The following is an 18,884-nucleotide window of genomic DNA, read 5'->3' as shown; positions in this document are numbered from 1 at the left end:
TCCAGACGGAGATCAGATTTTGGGAAGCGTTTAACTCTAAAGGGAGCGAATCAAGACTCACGTTGTCGAATCCTCCGAGCTTATGAACCAGCCTGTAGAGTTTAAAGAGATTCAGATTCCTGTAGCCCAACACCGGCCTTTTATTTATCGCTGTTCCTGAAGAGCCAGAGATGACACGGGTTAGTTAGTACGAGTTAAACACTAGTAAACTGTTCATCTCTACCATGAGATTATTTATTATCTTATTGTGCATTTACTTTGACACAGTCAGTTCTGTTTATGATTAATCGTAATACGTTTTTCTTAGTGCTGTCAATCGATCAAAAAAATGTATCCGATGAATCTCAGCATAAAAGTTTGTACTATGCATATAATTTTTTTTATAAATACACCATTAATGCAGCATCCGTTTGTCATACTTGGTCTAGTATTAAACTATATAATCATGATCTTATGCATGTAAAGGCTTTTAAACCACTTAAGCGCAATTTGAAATTATTATCTGTTTGAGTTTCAAATCGCGCTTAAATTGTGCCACGTCCCGCAGCTAGAAGCCGTCTATCTACACGAACCCGTCAAAGCAAACGTTTCGAATCGCACTTAAATTGTTTAAAAGCATTTACATGCATAAGAACGTGATTATATAATTTAATGCTAGACCAAGGATGACAAAAAAAAAACGGATGCTGCGTTAAATGTTTTTGATGCGTTAATACAAAATAAAAAAATCGCATTTATTAACGCGTTAAAGTTGACAGCCATTTTTCTGCAAAGCTGCATGAGTCTTAATAATTGCTTTACAAATACGTTACATGAGATGTTGCTCTGTTCGGCTGTGTGTCAATACTGTCTTATTGTGTTTGACTGCAGGTCAAACACAAACGCAAAACCGTGCAATCTTGTATATAGTATTGTGTAGTGGTTAAAAATTGCATTCATTAAATAGTTTGAGTTTCCACCACAGAGCTGATAACAGACCATTTTAGAATAAAAACACAAACGTGTCACTCGCTGCCTTTGTAACGAGACTAATCTGACTTGAAAAACTTTTTGTTTCTCTTGTTAACTAGCTAAGTTAACTTGATTTTCTTATTTTAAGAACGGCCTATTTTGGCTACATGGAGAAACTGGTCTCTAGGAAACCGACGAGGGACAAATCCTCAATGGCGATGTCACTTCACACATCTGTGCTGAAAATTCAGGGCCGAGAATGGTTGAAAAGTGCACACTGAACCGACAGCAAATCACATTCATGACGGATCTACAGAACAAACATCTCACCTCTGTCCTCCATAAACTTATAAAGCTGCTGTAGGAAGTTCTCTCTCTCCTCAGGGAACGGCTCCACCTCCTCCACACACACACACACACGGAGAAATAATTATTTATTTATCAATGATGTTTTATCAATGCAATATCATGAGTGTTGCTTCATCTCAGTCTGGATGTGAAGTGTGTTTTACCCATCATTCACACCGATCTATATCCTGTACACCGCTTGTGTCTATACAAATATCCTATTTTACTTCTTTGATAATGAATGTCTCATCACCATCGTTTACAGTCGACAGCAGAATATTCAAACCTCACATGAATATAAATGAAAGAGCTTATAATATTTGATTATCTGGTTAATCAAATATTCTGGTGTGTTGGTTTCTGTGTGAGCAGATCATTGTTCCACCTGACATGTGTCTCACCTCTTCCTCCTCACTGCTGCCCTCCTCTTCCTCTCTCTCCTCCTCCTCTTCTTCAGCATCTTCTTCACTGCTGGAGCTCTCGTCCTTAACTTCTGTCCTCCATGTGCTGGGCACAGTGCCGTCACGCTGGAACTCACAGGCCGCGTCTAATGCTGTCACACAGAGTTTTCACTTTCAATGTGATATTCATTTCAAATGTGAAACGTAAGCGGAAGTTCCGGCTCACTGTTTACAAGTGTGGAGTCATGGATGTTGAATGACACATCTATGTTATATATATATATATTATATATATAAACACATCTTACATGTCTTTGTGCAAGATTATTGTTTATTCAAATGGTCAGTTCGTGTGCAAACTGAAATTTCCTCAAAAGCCTCAATTTGTTTTCGACAGAAGAAATAAACACACGGACGTCTTTGTGTGAGATGTGGGTGAGTGAAATTTTCATTTTAAATTGAACTACTCTCTTAAAACCAGAAGCGTGTATTCAAATTGTACAAACTATTTAAAACGGTATTAAAAAGATGAACGTTAATTGAGAGTTTATCTGATATAACAAAGGATTTCTGACATTTCATGACTTATTAATAGAAGTAAATATTGTGTGTGTGTGTACTCGTTCTAACCTGGTTTGAGCGCTGCGTCTGCTTTAGGAATCTTCTCTACATTCAGCTCTCGAACATCTTTCCGGAACACTGTGTAGCTGTAACAAAACAAGCGATTTTATTCTGTGTTCTGTTTGAGTACTGGATTCTGATTGGCTGGAAGGTGTGCATTAAAACCCTTATAACACAGGTAGCACCAGTCAGTTTGATTACTATAGTATTGATAATATTTTGACATAAGCAAAATGGTCGGAACCATTGAAAGAAGCGCTTTAAAACCCCTCCACTCCCTTTTGTCCTGGTTTCTTGATGCCATCATCAAAAGACCATAGCAAAACTTGACCCCAGGGGTCTGGTTTTAGGTTGTGCTATCTCACTGAGTTTGGATAACGCTTTAGTTTCTCTGTGGGATATTTACGACTCCTAAGCTTCTAAGCACAGGTGAGAAGTCTCTCTGTCTCATCACTAACAACATCTGTGGCTAACCAGAGAAACTTCTCTGACAAATACGAAACTGTCCTTTTCTATAAATGTATCTATATGTCTAGATTGTGTGTTTCAAATAGTCTGTAACTGTTAGATATACAAGTTTTGATTTAGGGTGTGTTGTATTCATACGCTGGGATGCTTCACAGCTCAAAGCCTTGTATGTTTCTTATTGAACTACTCCTCTCTTCATTGCCTATGTGATGAGCCAAACACAACAAGGGCTCACTGTATATTGATGTCATTCAGAATCATGTAAGAGCATGTTATGGTTTATATATGCATTAATCCACATGAGGCAGTGATGTCATCAGTGCACAAACACAGACACTAGGGGGCGCAGTAAGTATGTGCGGTCACACGTCTCAAAACTCAAGAATAGCATCACAGATGATGCTGTACTTCTGCAGCTTTATAAACATGACAATCATTTCTCATTCGAAGTTCCATTTCACATACGGAAGTAAAAACAAGCTGAACTTCCGGTTCACATGGACTTTAAAGAAGAGATTATAAATCACTATTTTTTTTCAACAGATCAAAATAGATAAAATACATGTGACTATAAAAAAAGCTTGAAATGATTGAAATCATTTTAGTTACTCACAATTTTCCGTCTTTGAAGGAGCGAACGAAAACGTTGTCTTTCTTCAATGTCACGTCTTCATGACAGTCAGGAGAGATGACCTTCGAACACATTAAACAAAGATAAGCGCACGAATGAGAAGAACCCAAATAAAACATGATGTTACATTTATGCATTTGGCAGACGCTTTTATCCAAAGCCACTTGCATTGCAGTGACCTATACATTTATACACAGGTATTTGCATTACCCTGGAATCGACCCCACAACCTTGCGTTGTTAGCGCAATGCTCTTACCACTGAGCTACAGGAAAGCTGTTATTTTGTCTTTGAAGCCATTTCAGCGTTCAAAAAGTACTTTTACATCTAAAGAAATAACTGAACATTTCACATCAACAGAGTCCACTACTGGACACAAACTACAGCTTTGTGTTTAATAGTGTGATGTGCCGCAGTGCATTATGGGAAACACTGTGTCATCATCAAAACAATCGAAACATTTCGCTTTTGTGCAAGACTGTATGTGCCGTCATGTGACTGCTAACCTTCCAATCATTGTTGATGTAATATTTAATAGTTAATAATTGGAAAAATCAATGAACAAATTAAGGTCTGTAAAAATGTTAAGATGTCATCATACAGTAAGTCACATTCAGGAGTTAAAACAAGGCTGATGAATTTGAACCCTCCCATCAGCTCATTCAGTTTTGTTTTCTTTTCTCCATGCTGTCATTCCGCTGAGAGCCGTCAGGAGGAGCCAGAGAGAGAAAAACACTACATAATATGGCAAGAATAACAACTCTGGGGGCGGAGTCACACAGAGAGAACAGGGACATTTAAAGGGACAGCTACCGGTTTCTGTGACCTCACATGCAAACGAGAAACACCAGTCACCATTCAGACAGAGACAGCCGACCATTAGCGTAACAAGTATTCCAGCACACATTGATGTTATAGTGATAATTCTCCCAACAATAAAAATTCTGTTTTCAACTCCCACCATGTGGTTGTACGCATGCAAGTCTTTCTTCAGTGGAACACAAATGAAGATAATTTGAGAAATGTCTCAGTGGTTATATGTTTACACAATGGAAGTCCATGGATTTTATTGTTTATTGATTATAAACATTCTTCAAAATATCTTCGGTTGTGTTCTGCACAAGAAAGGAACTGATAGAGGTTTGACACGACATGAGGATGAATAAATGGTTATGCTTTCTGTATAACGTACATTATCTACTAAAGGTCACAGTGTTTCCCATAATGCACTTCATACTGTATATAAATATATATTTTATTGTTCTTTATGGATTAAAAGCAAGCCTTTTTAAACTATAAACAAAGACTTAATGATGCTTTCCAAGTATTAATGTGTTAAGCCAATACAAAAGTCTTAATCCGAATGTGATGAGACTTGTTTTCCGGTTTCTCCGTGTGGCATTCAGCATAAAGCATATAGTAAAAAAACTTAAAGTAAGATTGAAAGGTCTTATGAATAGTTATTGTTTATCTTGTGCACTTCCAGCACGGTTAATAAACCTTTTAAAATATTATGATTCATTGCCAAATCATGTGTCATGTGTTGGCTCGATACCAAAATTTTGGCTGCGGTACGGTACAGGAATCTGATATAGGTGATCAGTAACTAGCCCCAAAATCATGTCGGAATGTCATCAATATGAACAATATTTTTTAAACAACAGTTCAATGTTTCAACTAGGTATATATAACAGTTGCATTAAAGATGAAAACTGAATGATCCATAAAAATAAAACGCTGCACAGTCTTAACTGTATATAATAAATATGTAATGACTCTAAAGATTAAAGAGAAATATATGATGATTATTAGCCTAACTGAGATATCTGGAACAGAGATAAAGTATATAAAATATATGCGATGTATGCCGGTGAACGGGGATCTGCAACGCAGCATGTAGAATATATACACTGTATATATTCTATATATTACACTGTAAAACAATCTAAAGATCTCTCCGCAAAAGTAGAAAGAGACGAATTTGTGATGAATCGCTCAAAGTGTCTCAGTTGAATGGTCGCAAAAGTGCTTGTAGAGTGTGCATGCGTCAAAACCCGTCTGTACGCATATGATTTTAAGAAAGTATACTTAACAAGGCTAAGCGTTCGGCTGTACGCGTTCACATAAAAAACTAAGTATACCCCAGGCTTTAGTGACTCACCAGAGCGGGATACCATGAGCTTTTCTTCTTTTCAGTGGTTACGACTGCATCCACACACACCGCTTTACCATACAGCTCTTCATTCTGTTGCTGATCTCCCTGCTCTTCCTCACTGGATGATGAAGATGGATCTTCCTCTTGACTGTAAGGAGAGATGACACGTGTTAACAGAAAACAAACAACACGCTTTAAAACCACATTCATACATTTCTGTAGGGAAAAACGTCAGCTAAATGTTCTGGTTTATGTCTAAGGATTGAGAATTCCAGGGCAGTGAATGTCTCATTTGTCCAACTACAAACAAAGAGGTAATTTACTACAGCAAACAGTGTAATCTGTATTCCCAGACGGGACCCTCAGATTCCCCACAGCGACAGGACAGAGACCCGCACACACACACTTCAGGTGTACAGTGTCTGTACGCACTGTGAGAATTCATTCAGTCATGTTGGTGAAGATATACAAGTGACCGGACCCGCAAACGCTTTCTCTTCTGTGATGTCATGCTCTTTATCCAGCTTCTTTATTTTTACAGAAAACACACTCACATGGGATTGGAGCGGCGGCCCCCGCGGTTTCTTTTCTTGCCGATGACAGGCGTGCCGAAGTGTTCGGGGTTAGTCAGAGGAAGCCGGTCCAGCGTCTGGAAGATGAAGCAGGGATATGATTTACTTGTCATCTGCACTGAACGTCTTAAACAACTCTGACAATCCTCCTTCAATCACACAGCGGCCCATGTTTAACACAGTGATGTGAAACGTTATCTGACGGTCTAATACTTCAAATTTTACAGTCAAAAACAGAGGAGCATCAACCCAGTCTCTCAACGGCATGTCTGTCTCACATCTGTCTGTCTGACTGAGACCGCAGTGACACAAGCTTTATTTAGCTTTTAGAGCACAAAAAAGACTCACCTCGCTCTCCGCAAAGTGACGCGCTCCTTTCAGACAGAGAGATGAACGTCTGAGGGTCTTCTCATCACCGTCATCAAACACTGAAAAGAGACGTAATTAACACAAACAGAGGATGATTCTCTTTAAAGTCCCCGTGAAACGGAAGTTGCGATCGTTTTTACTTTTGCATTTTGACGCATTTCGAGGGAAATGGAATTTCGAACGAGAGAAATTGTGGGTGTGGCTTTTGTCTTTCACAAATGGAACTGGCAGCAGTCTGACAGTTGAAGGGGAGGAGTTAACGGATGCTCTAATTTACATAATTGAGATGGATCTTCATTAAAGGACGAAAGTGCATATTCAGATTTTAAGTTACACACAAATTTTAAAAAGAGAATGACACAAACTGATCAACTATTTATAATAAACGCAGCAATATTTCATGAAAAAATACTGAGACTTTAAATGATTCACTTGGTTCACCTTTTATGTTTATAAGGTAACAAAAACAGATTCCTTGTCTTACACTTGATGAATTCAAAGACTTTAAAAACTGCATTTGTCCTAACAGGTGGCATAACTAAAGCCAAATCGTCACAAAAGCTAAATTAAAACAAACAAAAAGTCACGTATGTAAAGAATATACTCAGACTAGACAGTTATATATTTCTAGTTCAGATGTTCGGTCTCGAAATGTAAGGGCTACAAAAAAAGCAGACAAATTAAAGGTCATTAGACTTATAAAGACCCACGGGAGTCCTGCTCTCTCTCTCACATAGACACATGTGAGCTGTTATTAACTAAAGCACAACATAATGACGTCAGGTTTTCATCTTCGTCTGAGAAATGTAAGCAACTGAAGTGAATGCTGTGCTTACCAACTGTGTACAAACTGGCATCTGTGAGTTTATTGATGATGGCCTCCTGGTAGATTCCATCCTGATTCCTCGCTTCCACAACCGCACCCACCTAAACCCAAAACACCACCAAACATCATCCTGAAATGTCCACAGTCGTTCAATCTGTTCACCGTACAGAACTCCAGAAATGCTGACGTTTCTAAACCCACTACAGTAAATACTGTAAGATTACATTTATAAACATGGTGGTATCACCATTGTAATCATGATATACACAAACACCAGTATAACCATGGTACTGAGGTGTATAAGCACGTGAATCTTGTGAAAGGAACTTGTTTAAATTATACACTCCCCTAAAGGATTATTAGGAACACCATACTAATACTGTGTTTGACCCCCCTTCGCCTTCAGAACTGCCTTAATTCTACGTGGCATTGATTCAACAAGGTGCTGAAAGCATTCTTTAGAAATGTTGGCCCATATTGATAGGATAGCATCTTGCAGTTGATGGAGATTTGTGGGATGTACGAAGCTCCCGTTCCACCACATCCCAAAGATGCTCTATTGGGTTGAGATCTGGTTACTGTGGGGGCCATTTTAGTACAGTGAACTCATTGTCATGTTCAAGAAACCAATTTGAAATGATTGGAGCTTTGTGACATGGTGCATTATCCTGCTGGAAGTAGTCATCAGAGGATGGGTACATGGTGGTCATAAAGGGATGGACATTGTCAGAAACAATGCTCAGGTAGGCCGAAGTATTTAAACGATGCCCAATTGGCACTAAGGGGCCTAAAGTGTGCCAAGAAAACATCCCCCACACCATTACACCACCGCCATAATTGCATTAATGAGAAATTGCACAGGTGTTCCTAATAATCCTTTAGGCGAGTGTATAGGGACGATTAAAAAATGTGCTTAACCAAAGATAATCTATATAAACAAGATGCACCACTGCCAATACAATGGAGAGGACATGGAGCTCAACATGGCCGCTCTAGTGAAGAAAGCCCCGTCTTCCAGTAGAACATCAAATCGTCAATCAATAAAGACGGAGGATTCTCTGGGTGAAGCTTATTTGAGGCGTAATAGCTGGAATGACCTTGAAAAAGTAGATTTTTACGCAATTTAAAAACGTAGCTTAGTTATGATACAGTTCCCGTCATGTTTAATCAAAGATGGGAAATATGATGTTTAATTGTGATTTTAGAAATATCTGCCTTCCACCATTCGATGAGATAGGACTCATGTCTCAATATGACGTATGGCGTTGCAAACATGGCCGACGAGTGGCACGACTTCTGTAAACGGACTTTATCATTATTCTCATTACAACAAAACCATGATGCTAAAAAATGAATGCAAATGGTCGAACAGACATCTTTAACAGCATTGAAGAGTTTGTTTCCAAAATGAGATAACTGTGTTTTTAAAATTGATCAAAAATCATGTTTTTTTATTATGTTTAAATGTTTTTACTGTGTTTTATTGTATTAGTTAGCTGTATTTTTTGAGTTATTACTATGGATGCATGATAAATTATCGGACATATCGGTATCGGCCGATAAATGGTCATTTATAATGTTAGCGTATCGCTGATAATACAATTTCGGCAGATCAAATTTACATATCAGTGCATCCCTAGTTTGAAATGAATTGGAATGCACTATGAAAACATGATTTTTTTTTAATCACATTTTGGAACCAAACCTTTCTTATATTCTGATTGGAGATTTAGAAAAACAAGATGCTTCACATGGTTCAACAGTGTTAGTCTGGCCATCAGTATCTATTACAGTCATACTGTCATGTTTCAGTCTTTGTGAATAGACTCATGAATATATTTGTTTTATGTTGTAAGTGCTGGAAGCAAACATTCCTGCCAGACATTGTTGAGATGTTTTCTGATGAAGACAGCCGGAGAGAATGAATGCCATCATATTAATAACCACTCCGGCTTTGCCAGAAGACTGTATTTGAATTATTCATCAAATTAAAATAAACTAATCTTTTAACACAACATGCAAAATGAAACCGAGGATTATACGAAACACCAACAGCATCCCAAAAAGTGTTAAATGAGGAGAGGAGAAGCACACACACTGTATAGAGGACAACACTTCAGGAGAGGTTTTCTTTGTTCAAGAGATTAACAGATGAGATTAATGTAAAGAAGCTTGAAAAAGTTTTTGTTTAGTAAGCCTGTAACTTTGCTGACGCAGCATGTTTGCTCTTACCTTCAGAACTCCTCTGATGTTTTCATCATGCACCTCAGCAGTGAAGGAGTCGGGTCTGAAGGTGACCTGAAAAAAGGCACACAGTCCATCAGGAGGAGAGAATGGAGTTTCCCTACAGGCCGAGAATCATCCATCTCTCACATCAGTCTGATCGGCGAGCCCGAATCCCGGGGAAAGATTTTACAGCGTAACAGAGGATCACTGCGAGTCACGGAGCGCAAGGTACTCGCACAGAAAGTGGAGCGGATCAAATTGACCATGAGATAAGATGAGATCAAAATGGAGGAACAAGATGTCTTATTTCTAAAAATATGCTTTACGCTGCCGGCCGACACTCACATGGCGAAATTGAGAAAACATCCAAATCTCAATTGGGCGTCACATGAAATGTCAAACTGGGATTTTAAATCCAAATAACAAGAAAGAAAGCAACTAAAAGACATTCAACAACAGAGAGATATCCTTTTAGTTGTAAAACAACACAATAATTCAGACATATTACCAAGTTTAGTGATGTACGACCACTCAAACTACATTTGAATTTTCCAAACAACACCAATTGTTTCAGATATTAAATAATGACATCCAAATTTCACTTAATTGCTCCAAAAAAAAAAAAAATCACATGCATTAGAAAATCCCATCATCCTTAAATGATGTCATGGTTCTGTTTGTAAGAAGTGAATTCTAAAACTTAACTTACTGCCATGATATGATATTAAACGACTTGTGTTTCACATCTAAATGCATTGAATCGCAGTATAAAATGCATTGTCAAGTCAAATCAGAATGTTGCTACACACACGCACGCACACACACACACACACACACACACTCACTCGCACGCACACACACACACACACACACACACACACACAAGGGCATTAGCGTGTGATTATACAGTCATCTACACATGATAAAGTCCAGCACATGTGTGTGTGTTGTGATCAGTAGTGTACGAGCGTGTCTCGCTGTCACTGATGATAATGGCTCTCACAGTCAGTGTCTCTCCAGGATCTCATCTGATGGAGATCTCATCACTCTGTAGCGGGTCACACGCGGCCACTGCTGACGGAGAAAACCTCTAATTACTGTTACTGTCGAGAGACACAGAGATGTCTGCTACGAGAGACCCGAGGAAACAAGAAAACTCACTTTTAACATCACGAGAACTGACGAACACCAACTGCACGTGTCTAAAAAGCCTCTCAATGTCAAAGCGTATTATATAAATGTATAACACAATGCAATGTAACTACCCACAATAAATGTTTATCAAATTTTAAGAGGAAAAGAGAAAATAGTGCCGGTGTTCTTGAGAACGGTTTCATCTTAACAACATAAACAAACGTTAGTGCACATGCCCACTTTTGTGATTAAAGTCCCAGTGAAATAAAAAATGAGAATTCCTATTTTTTCATGAAATAATCCAGCGTTTATTGTAAATAGTTTATCAATGTGGGTCATTCTCTTTTTAAAATTATTGTACCCTCATAATCTTAAATTAAATTCTGAAAATGCACTTCTGCCCTGAAACGACTATCCATCTCAAATGACCTAAATTAGACGACTTGGGCGGAGCATCAGTCAACTCCTCCCCTTCAACTGTAAGTCAGCTGCCAGTTTCATTTCCAAATCAATGCAACAGTTGTTTTTCTACATCCAATTAATTCGCAGTGAAAAACGCAGGCCACGCTGTTAGAATGTGTTAGAATGTGTTAGAATACGGAAGCAAAAACACTTGCGACTTCCGGTAAACATTCACAAACAATAGAGGGCCTGTAGATTATTTCTGATAACAATAAAAAAAAAACGAGAAGAACAGTTACTTGGCTAAACTTGTCTCTCCAATATTTTGAATTTATACTGCGATACCAAGTTCAACAGCTAGACGTCAGTGTACCATACGGTTTCTTTAAATACGACCAAACTACAGGACCCACTCAACAAATTGTTTATTCAATTAAACGAACATACAAAAAAATTCAACAAATCGTTTATTTAATACAATTATTATACAATAATATAAATTGATATTAAAATAAATTAGGGCTGTCAAATGATTAATCATGATTAATCGCATCCAAAATAAAAGTTTGTGTTTATGTAATACATGTCAGTGCAATTTTGTATTTATGAACACATTCCCATAAATGCATACATTAAATAAAAATGTAAAATATAACAATTAATAAATGTTTATTTAGAATTTCAATTATTGGTAAATAATAATAAATACATTAAAAATTCACTAAATATATAGACAAGTATGTGTTTATGTTTATAAATACAAAATTAATATCCACAGTACACATACATATATTATATAACACAAACTTTTGTTCTGTATGCGATTAATCGTTTGACAGCCCTAAAATAAATGAAATATTAATAGTTAAATTGTTAGACACTAGCCAAACACAAACCAGAAGACGTGTGTGCGTCTGATGTAACCGTCTATAACAGAAGCGCAAGTGCTGCTCTCAGATCAGTTCATCAGAGTCAGATGTTGTGGACGCTCGGGCAGCAGATCATCTCAGATTCTTCTCTCACTAATGCATAAACACGTCAGGAGAGACAGACAGACAGCTGCAGCGTGAAAGCCCCGGAGATCGACAGGCAGACACAGAAACAGATGATGTCATCAGCGATACACCGGCAGGAATACGATTACAACCTTGAACAAGGTCTCTGGCTCACGAGCAGCCGGGTAATCACATCTCACCACTGTGAGCGCCGAATTATAGGACAGCGAGAGTTTGAGGAGTGAAAAGAGAAAAGAACATCAGAGAGACGAGGAGAAAACACAGCGCTTCAGGCGTAACTCAACATCACCTCTGAGAGTCACCACACATTCAATTCATATCATTCATGAGCCGAACGTGACACCACATGAACCTCAGACGAGCAGAATGTCATTACCTTTATCCAATCAATGTTATTGACCTCATAAACATGCAAATCTGAAAGTCTGCTACAAGCAAACTCTTTCTTTCCTTTTTCAAAATCACAATATGAATTCATATAGTTACCAATGCACAAATCTTTTTTATGTCAGCATCTTACCTTTGCTTTCACCAGTCTCTTAGCAGTCTTGATCTTGGCTTCACAGAACGCCCCTCTGTATTTGGCACTCACATCAGTACCCACGGTGAGGTACGGGGGCTCTTCCAGTGTCTAAACACACAAACCAGACATGTGTTTACTCTTCTCCATTCAGAATGTGTGTTTTAGTCTTTCTCAAATCACCATTTATGTTTCTGACGGTGAACAGGAAGAATAATCCATACACAGCCGTTTATCGTTGGCATGGAGAGAAGTGTGTTTTAACATGCAGATAAATAATCCTCACACCTGTCGACCAAACACTTAATACATAATACACAAACATGTGATGGATTTAAAGCACGCTGATACATGAAAAGTTTTGTTACTTGCTTTACAAAGCCTTTAGGAATATAAAATATACAAGTACTGCGGCAAAACATGTAAGACATGTTCAATAGTTATAAAGATTTGCGGGACTGTATGTGCAAAGACCTTTAGTCCGATTCACGAACAGCCACGGATTTATGTCACTACATATAGTGGCCGCCTACGTTTTTGATAGGACTGCCTATTATTACGAAATAACAGTGTTTTTACACCTTCTAAGTATGGTGGTCTAGTGGGTTAAACCACTGAACTGGTAAATCAAAAAGGTTGCTGGTTCGATCCCAGCAGACACCACCAGTGTGTCCTTGAGCAAGACACTTTACTCCATGTTGCTCCAGGGGGATTGTCCCTGTAATAAGTGCACTGTAAGTCGCTTTGGATAAAAGCGTCTGCCAAATGACTAAATTAAAAATAAGTACATACACCTGTTGTTGGACACTTCATAAACCAAAGTAGGACCTTAAAAATCCCTAGTTATGTAGTCTTTAAGTATGCCAACTTTCATCAGTTTCTCCTAGGGATATAACGATGCGATTCACGATACTGATCTCACGATATGATTCATTCAAAATGTATTTTTACAAAATGAGTTGATACAAATCACAAATGAACAACTGCTCTTTTATTATTTCTCAAATGTAACATTTCTTTGTAAAATAAAACTATATTTTATGTCAAATAACAAAACTAAACTGCAATTTTAAAACAAATTCCAAAAAAACTAAAACGTTGTCTGTGCTTTTCTTGGACTTTTTACATTTCAGAAATATCAGCATATCCACAGCTTCCAAGTTTGCAGTAACACAGCGGCCATTCAAATAACATCTCAACCGGCTTGAATTGTCAACTGGCTCAAAGGTGAACAGTTACATCCCTAGTTTCTTCAAATATACAAAACAGTGAGACATTAGTAGTTAAATTTATATAGTTTGGGTTTCTAACATTCAAGAAATATACTATGGCAAAAATTACACTTTAGTATAAAACACAAAGCAACATGAAAACACCATCACGTTATTGTTGATTTTGCATCACAAACACTTTGTTTATATGTAACTGTAGTAAGAATGGGATAAAACAGAAAATAAATATACATCGGACGTGTGACTGGTAATCAATCATGTTTATTTTCTCAGTTTTTGTTGTGTTGCTCATCTAAAGACATTTTCACAAGCGTTTTTTACTATTGCTAGAAAACTAAATTAGACGTTTCCTCTGTTGTCTTAGGGATCATAGGTGTTTTCAATCAAAACCAATCATTCACAGAAAATGTGTACATTAAGCGCACCATTTAAAAAGCCTCTTGCTGAAAAGAAAGATATGTATTTAACAAAATGTATCTAAAAAAATACAAATAGGAATACATTAAAACGCAGCACTGCAGTGTTTTCCAAGTATGTTATTCAAATAAAGAGTCTGCAATAACAAACTATCGCAAGCGATTAAGAAAGAACACCACAAAACAAAGACACAAATGAAACAAACTGAAGTTTTTCACAGAACAAACAGTTCTGCACTTAAAGTCAAATTCGGCAATAAAAACAATACAGAAGTAATCAGACATAAAGTAATAAACTGATCCAAATATATTCAGCACACATCCATCTGGAGTTTCTTATATCTCCACACACAAACACACTTTATTTCATTAACACAAACTCACTTCCAGTTTCATGGCACAAATGCAGTGAAACCAGTGACGTTAATGAAATGTGAAAGCAGCTCCATTTGTGATTTTTAAGGTCCTATTTTGGTTTATGGGGTGTCCAACAACAAGTTTACGTACATATACTGTATGGTGTAAAATTCATTTTCTAATAATAGTCAGTTATTATTACCTTACTTTTGACTGAAGGTCTTCGCACATATAGTCTGAAATTTTCATATGCGTTCTCTATTGTTTGGTGCTGGTCTGTACGGTGTCCCTGAATTGTCAAAACGCCTCTCAAAATGTTTGCTACGGATGCGAAAAACAAATTAAATCGAATCCAATCTGATTATTTTATACCTTGACTCTCATATGATTCGTTTGGCGATTCATCCGTCCAATCCCCTCCCATATGTCAGCCTACTCTGATCTGATTGGTCAAATGATCTAGTCTGCTGTGATTTTTCTACCACGTACAGCGTCACAAATGGAACGTAGGCGGGCGTTACATCGAGTGACACTAATCCGACCTGGAACTGAAATTTGAATGACAAACGACTCGTTCGTGTGATTCAGAGTCGACTCCTTTTTCCCCGAGCCAATAACTTTGTCATTCGTTCACTTTCATCTTTACGACTCTGCAGACTGCTTACATTCATACACCGCAACATTACACACCGCATGAAATGTCATTTTAAGGACATTGTAATATGTATTTACTCTTTAAAGTGAAATGACAGACTTTACAAACACATTACACTTCATTCATTGATCAGAAACAGAATCGCAGAAGCACTACAGGATTTCTTCAGTTTCTCGGACCCATCGGCTGTCTCACACCCTGACAGACAGACAGAGAGACCAATGTTACCACGACTACAAATCCTGTCATCTGACATCCCAGTATGTTCAGACGATTGTCTGGACGTTTGTCTGAAGTCTCTTCTCATCCCCCCTCGTCCCTCACATCTTGAGCTGTCAGCGTTTCAGACGCTCAGAATCATTGCTCTACATCCGGTTCGCCCGTCTTTCTTTGAGGGCTTACCGTCTTTGATAACGCTAGTGAAATTTCTGCAAATGCTGTGATCATTTACAAACCCCCATGACACCCTTCGTCAAACTGATGAGGCCAAAGCCAAACAGTGTAATGTGATTCAGTTTTACTTTTACTTCAGTCTTGCTTTCCTCAAAGCCTCAGTGATATCAAACCAATGAATCAGACGAGAGATGATAAGCATCAGACAACAGCCGTGTGACCTTTATTGCACAATTATTCATGACATACAATATCCCGAAATTAAGTTTGGTATCTTCCGCTACTTATATTCTATAAAATACTCTTGATGGCAAATAAAAACAGGATTCATTTTATCCATCAGGAAGTACATGGACTGTAAAAAAAAGAATCACTAAGAGACGGCTGGATCAAGGAGGAAGTTGAAAGATAAGAGTGATGTTGACTGAAAAGGACGTTTCAGAAGCGGAACAAGATCTGGGGAAGGATTCAAAAAACATTATTAAAAATGAAAATTATTCTTAACTGCCATGTTTTCTCTTAAATTCTAATTTAAGGAAAAAGTTAGGAATGTTAATAAAAACTTCTTAAGACCGTTCTTTAATATTTTCTCAAGATTGATCTTTGAAAAAAAAAAGAAGATTCAAAATTCTCTAAAAATAAGCTGTCGTAAATATCATCTTAAAATGACAACAGCCTAACGGTTGTCTTAATTCTCAAAAGGTAAGACGTTTAATATGTGTATTTGGTTGTACCACATGGTTGTGACGTGTATTGTATTGAGCAAGAATCATAATTTTGATGTTTACTTCCCATTAAGGAATATTTATTTTGATATAGACTAATAATAAGGTCTAGCTCACTTTAGCTTTCATTTTTATAGTGCTATTTACATTATTCTGGGACAAAGTGACTCGAAACGGAGAGGGTCACAAGTCTTATTATAATATAAAAAAGTTTTTATTTTACTACGACATAAGTATTATTTAACGCTGAGTAACAGTCTAGCTAACATGCGATCGTCAGTGCCTTTTCAACACATCACATGATAATATATATATAGGCTATATAAGAATGCGTTGTTCATGTTACACACATTAAGTTTATTGTATAGATAAACATATACAGTTAACAAACAAGTTAAATCAAATTGTTTTAAAATAAGAAAATATTTGTATTGAATTGCACTTACTAACATTCTTACAAACTTCCCATAATTTATCTTATATGTTGTCTTAAGAACATTTTCGTGAATCCGGCCCCTGATGTTTTGATAAAACATTGTGAGGTTTAGACCATCACAAACTCTCTCAGTCTCAAGAACCGTGAGCTCTGCCAAAGCGTGAAGTACCCAGCATGCTTTGCCCTGCCATGCCATCCTGTGGCTCTCAGAATCGGACGTGCCACAGATGTTGATTACCATCAGACACACACGACTCTGACAGCCGGCTCTTAAGACCACTGCCATCAGTCCTGAGAGAGACACACGCGACACACCACCTCACGGGTGACATCATCCTCTGACATAATAACAGAGAGACATCAGTCCGACAACACAGATCATCATCAAAAACCACAACAAATGTGCTTCAAATATCATCTCTGAATGAAAGATCTGTAGAAAAACTAAGGTTGAAGTTGTCTGGTTGATCAATTTGGTTATATCTAAAAAAAAAATATAATTGTCAAGGGAATTTTTTTGTGAGGTTTAATTCCAGAATAAAACTTTCTTAGTATTTACACCTACTCCAATTGTCCGTGATTCATGATTTAACATAAGTAGCTTGTTTTTCTAATCTTCTATCGTGTCAAAAGATCATACAGACTCCAGCAAACACACACGTATAGATTTATGAACTTTATTTCAGTACTTTAACTTTCACAAATCCTTCAGATCCTCTTTATTGTGAGGTGTGCAGACAGACAAACGACACAAAGTCGAACATATGATCATCTAAACCTTGTTTATACGGCCATAATAATCTGAGTTTATGAGATTTCACTTTACAGCCCATAATCACTCGCTGCTTCAGGCATTTCAGTTGAGGAATCTGAATTTAATAGTTTCGCTTGGTATGGAACGGTTCGCCCAAACATCCTGTCATTTCCTCTATCTCCTGTCATCCAAATGACTTTCCTCTGTGGGTCACAAAGAGACGAGGACGTTTCTGAAGCTCACGACTCAAACAGCTGAAGTTCAATTAAAATACTTTACAAATCTATGAAAGAAAAGCATAACAAACCTGTGGCCATTACAAAGGTGAAAACTAAAGTACTGTTGTCTTAAAGATGTCAAAACACTGATGTGAGTGGTACAAAACAAAGGCCATGCTCATCCAAAATATTCAAAGCCAAACAGAGTTTTCAGTTTTTTCCAGCAGCACAAGCTCAAAATCAAACATTGCACATGGGCAATTCCGTGAGAATGTCAACCTTATCATGAAATAATATTTTTATTACACTAACGGCACAGATAACGTCATTTGGTGGTTCTCACACCCATGTCAGATCTCTCTTTAAGTGTTAAAAGCATTTGTTTTATTTTTAGTGAATGATTTTTACAGTCAGCTAAGTGCCGTTTTCAGGATTGTCACATCCAAAATGATACATATTCCTCATGAATGGGCACATGAAAATTAAAATATAAGTTTTTCTGATGATTAAACTCTAACAACAAGGCTTTAGTTAAAAATATAAACAGATGGTTCAATTTATTCAAAACTAATTCTCTGAGCATTTTTATGTCACGTCCATAACGCTGGAATCGATCACATGTTGACACAGGTCACGTGTGCATTATTATATAAACATACCATATACGTGATATAAAAGAACTAGAGCGAGAGAGGAATAATATGAGAAAATGATTCTTGCATTATAAAAACACTATTAATAATATCAAGTACGACTGTACACTGTTGAAGAAAAACTGAAATATGTGCTAAATAATATCCCATACATTATGCAATATAAGGAAAGTTCACCTAAAAATGAAAATTCTGTCATGATTAACTCACCCTCAGGTTGTTCCAAACCTGTGTACATTTACGTGCAAATAGCATGTTTGTGACATCATCGCGACGTACATGGCTTCTTTGAACTTACTGTATTTTGATATCCAATAAAGCCGAAGTCGTTTAAATATTTCATGTTGTCTAGGGATGTAACTGTGAGCCAGTTAAAAATCGATTATAATGTGTGATGATTGAAATC

The 18,884-nt window shown here is 37.3% G+C and overlaps 1 protein-coding gene across 3 annotated transcripts in view; it reads right to left on the bottom strand.

Moving 5' to 3' along the window:
• Nucleotides 1–18,884, bottom strand: part of arid4b (AT-rich interaction domain 4B) — a 48,555-nt gene that overhangs the window by 16,712 nt on the left and 12,959 nt on the right. For all 3 annotated transcript variants that reach the window (XR_008908154.1, XM_056760026.1, XM_056760027.1), the window contains exons 3-13: nucleotides 12,640–12,750; nucleotides 9,574–9,639; nucleotides 7,352–7,442; nucleotides 6,495–6,574; nucleotides 6,129–6,223; nucleotides 5,581–5,722; nucleotides 3,403–3,482; nucleotides 2,331–2,407; nucleotides 1,701–1,852; nucleotides 1,282–1,351; nucleotides 62–156 (exon numbers count right to left, since the gene is read on the bottom strand). Coding sequence is in view for 2 of the 3 variants with exons in the window: in XM_056760026.1 (XP_056616004.1) it covers nucleotides 62–156; nucleotides 1,282–1,351; nucleotides 1,701–1,852; nucleotides 2,331–2,407; nucleotides 3,403–3,482; nucleotides 5,581–5,722; nucleotides 6,129–6,223; nucleotides 6,495–6,574; nucleotides 7,352–7,442; nucleotides 9,574–9,639; nucleotides 12,640–12,750 (1,059 nt within the window). In the remaining variant the exon portion in view is untranslated. The remainder of the gene's footprint in view (nucleotides 1–61; nucleotides 157–1,281; nucleotides 1,352–1,700; nucleotides 1,853–2,330; nucleotides 2,408–3,402; nucleotides 3,483–5,580; nucleotides 5,723–6,128; nucleotides 6,224–6,494; nucleotides 6,575–7,351; nucleotides 7,443–9,573; nucleotides 9,640–12,639; nucleotides 12,751–18,884) is intronic.

The sequence above is a fragment of the Triplophysa dalaica genome, chromosome 11 (genome assembly GCF_015846415.1).
Source record: "Triplophysa dalaica isolate WHDGS20190420 chromosome 11, ASM1584641v1, whole genome shotgun sequence".
In the NCBI taxonomy this organism is placed as follows: Eukaryota; Metazoa; Chordata; class Actinopteri; order Cypriniformes; family Nemacheilidae; genus Triplophysa; species Triplophysa dalaica.
The sequence above is the reverse complement of the archived record's forward strand: the minus strand, read 5'-3'. Positions and strand labels throughout refer to the sequence as shown.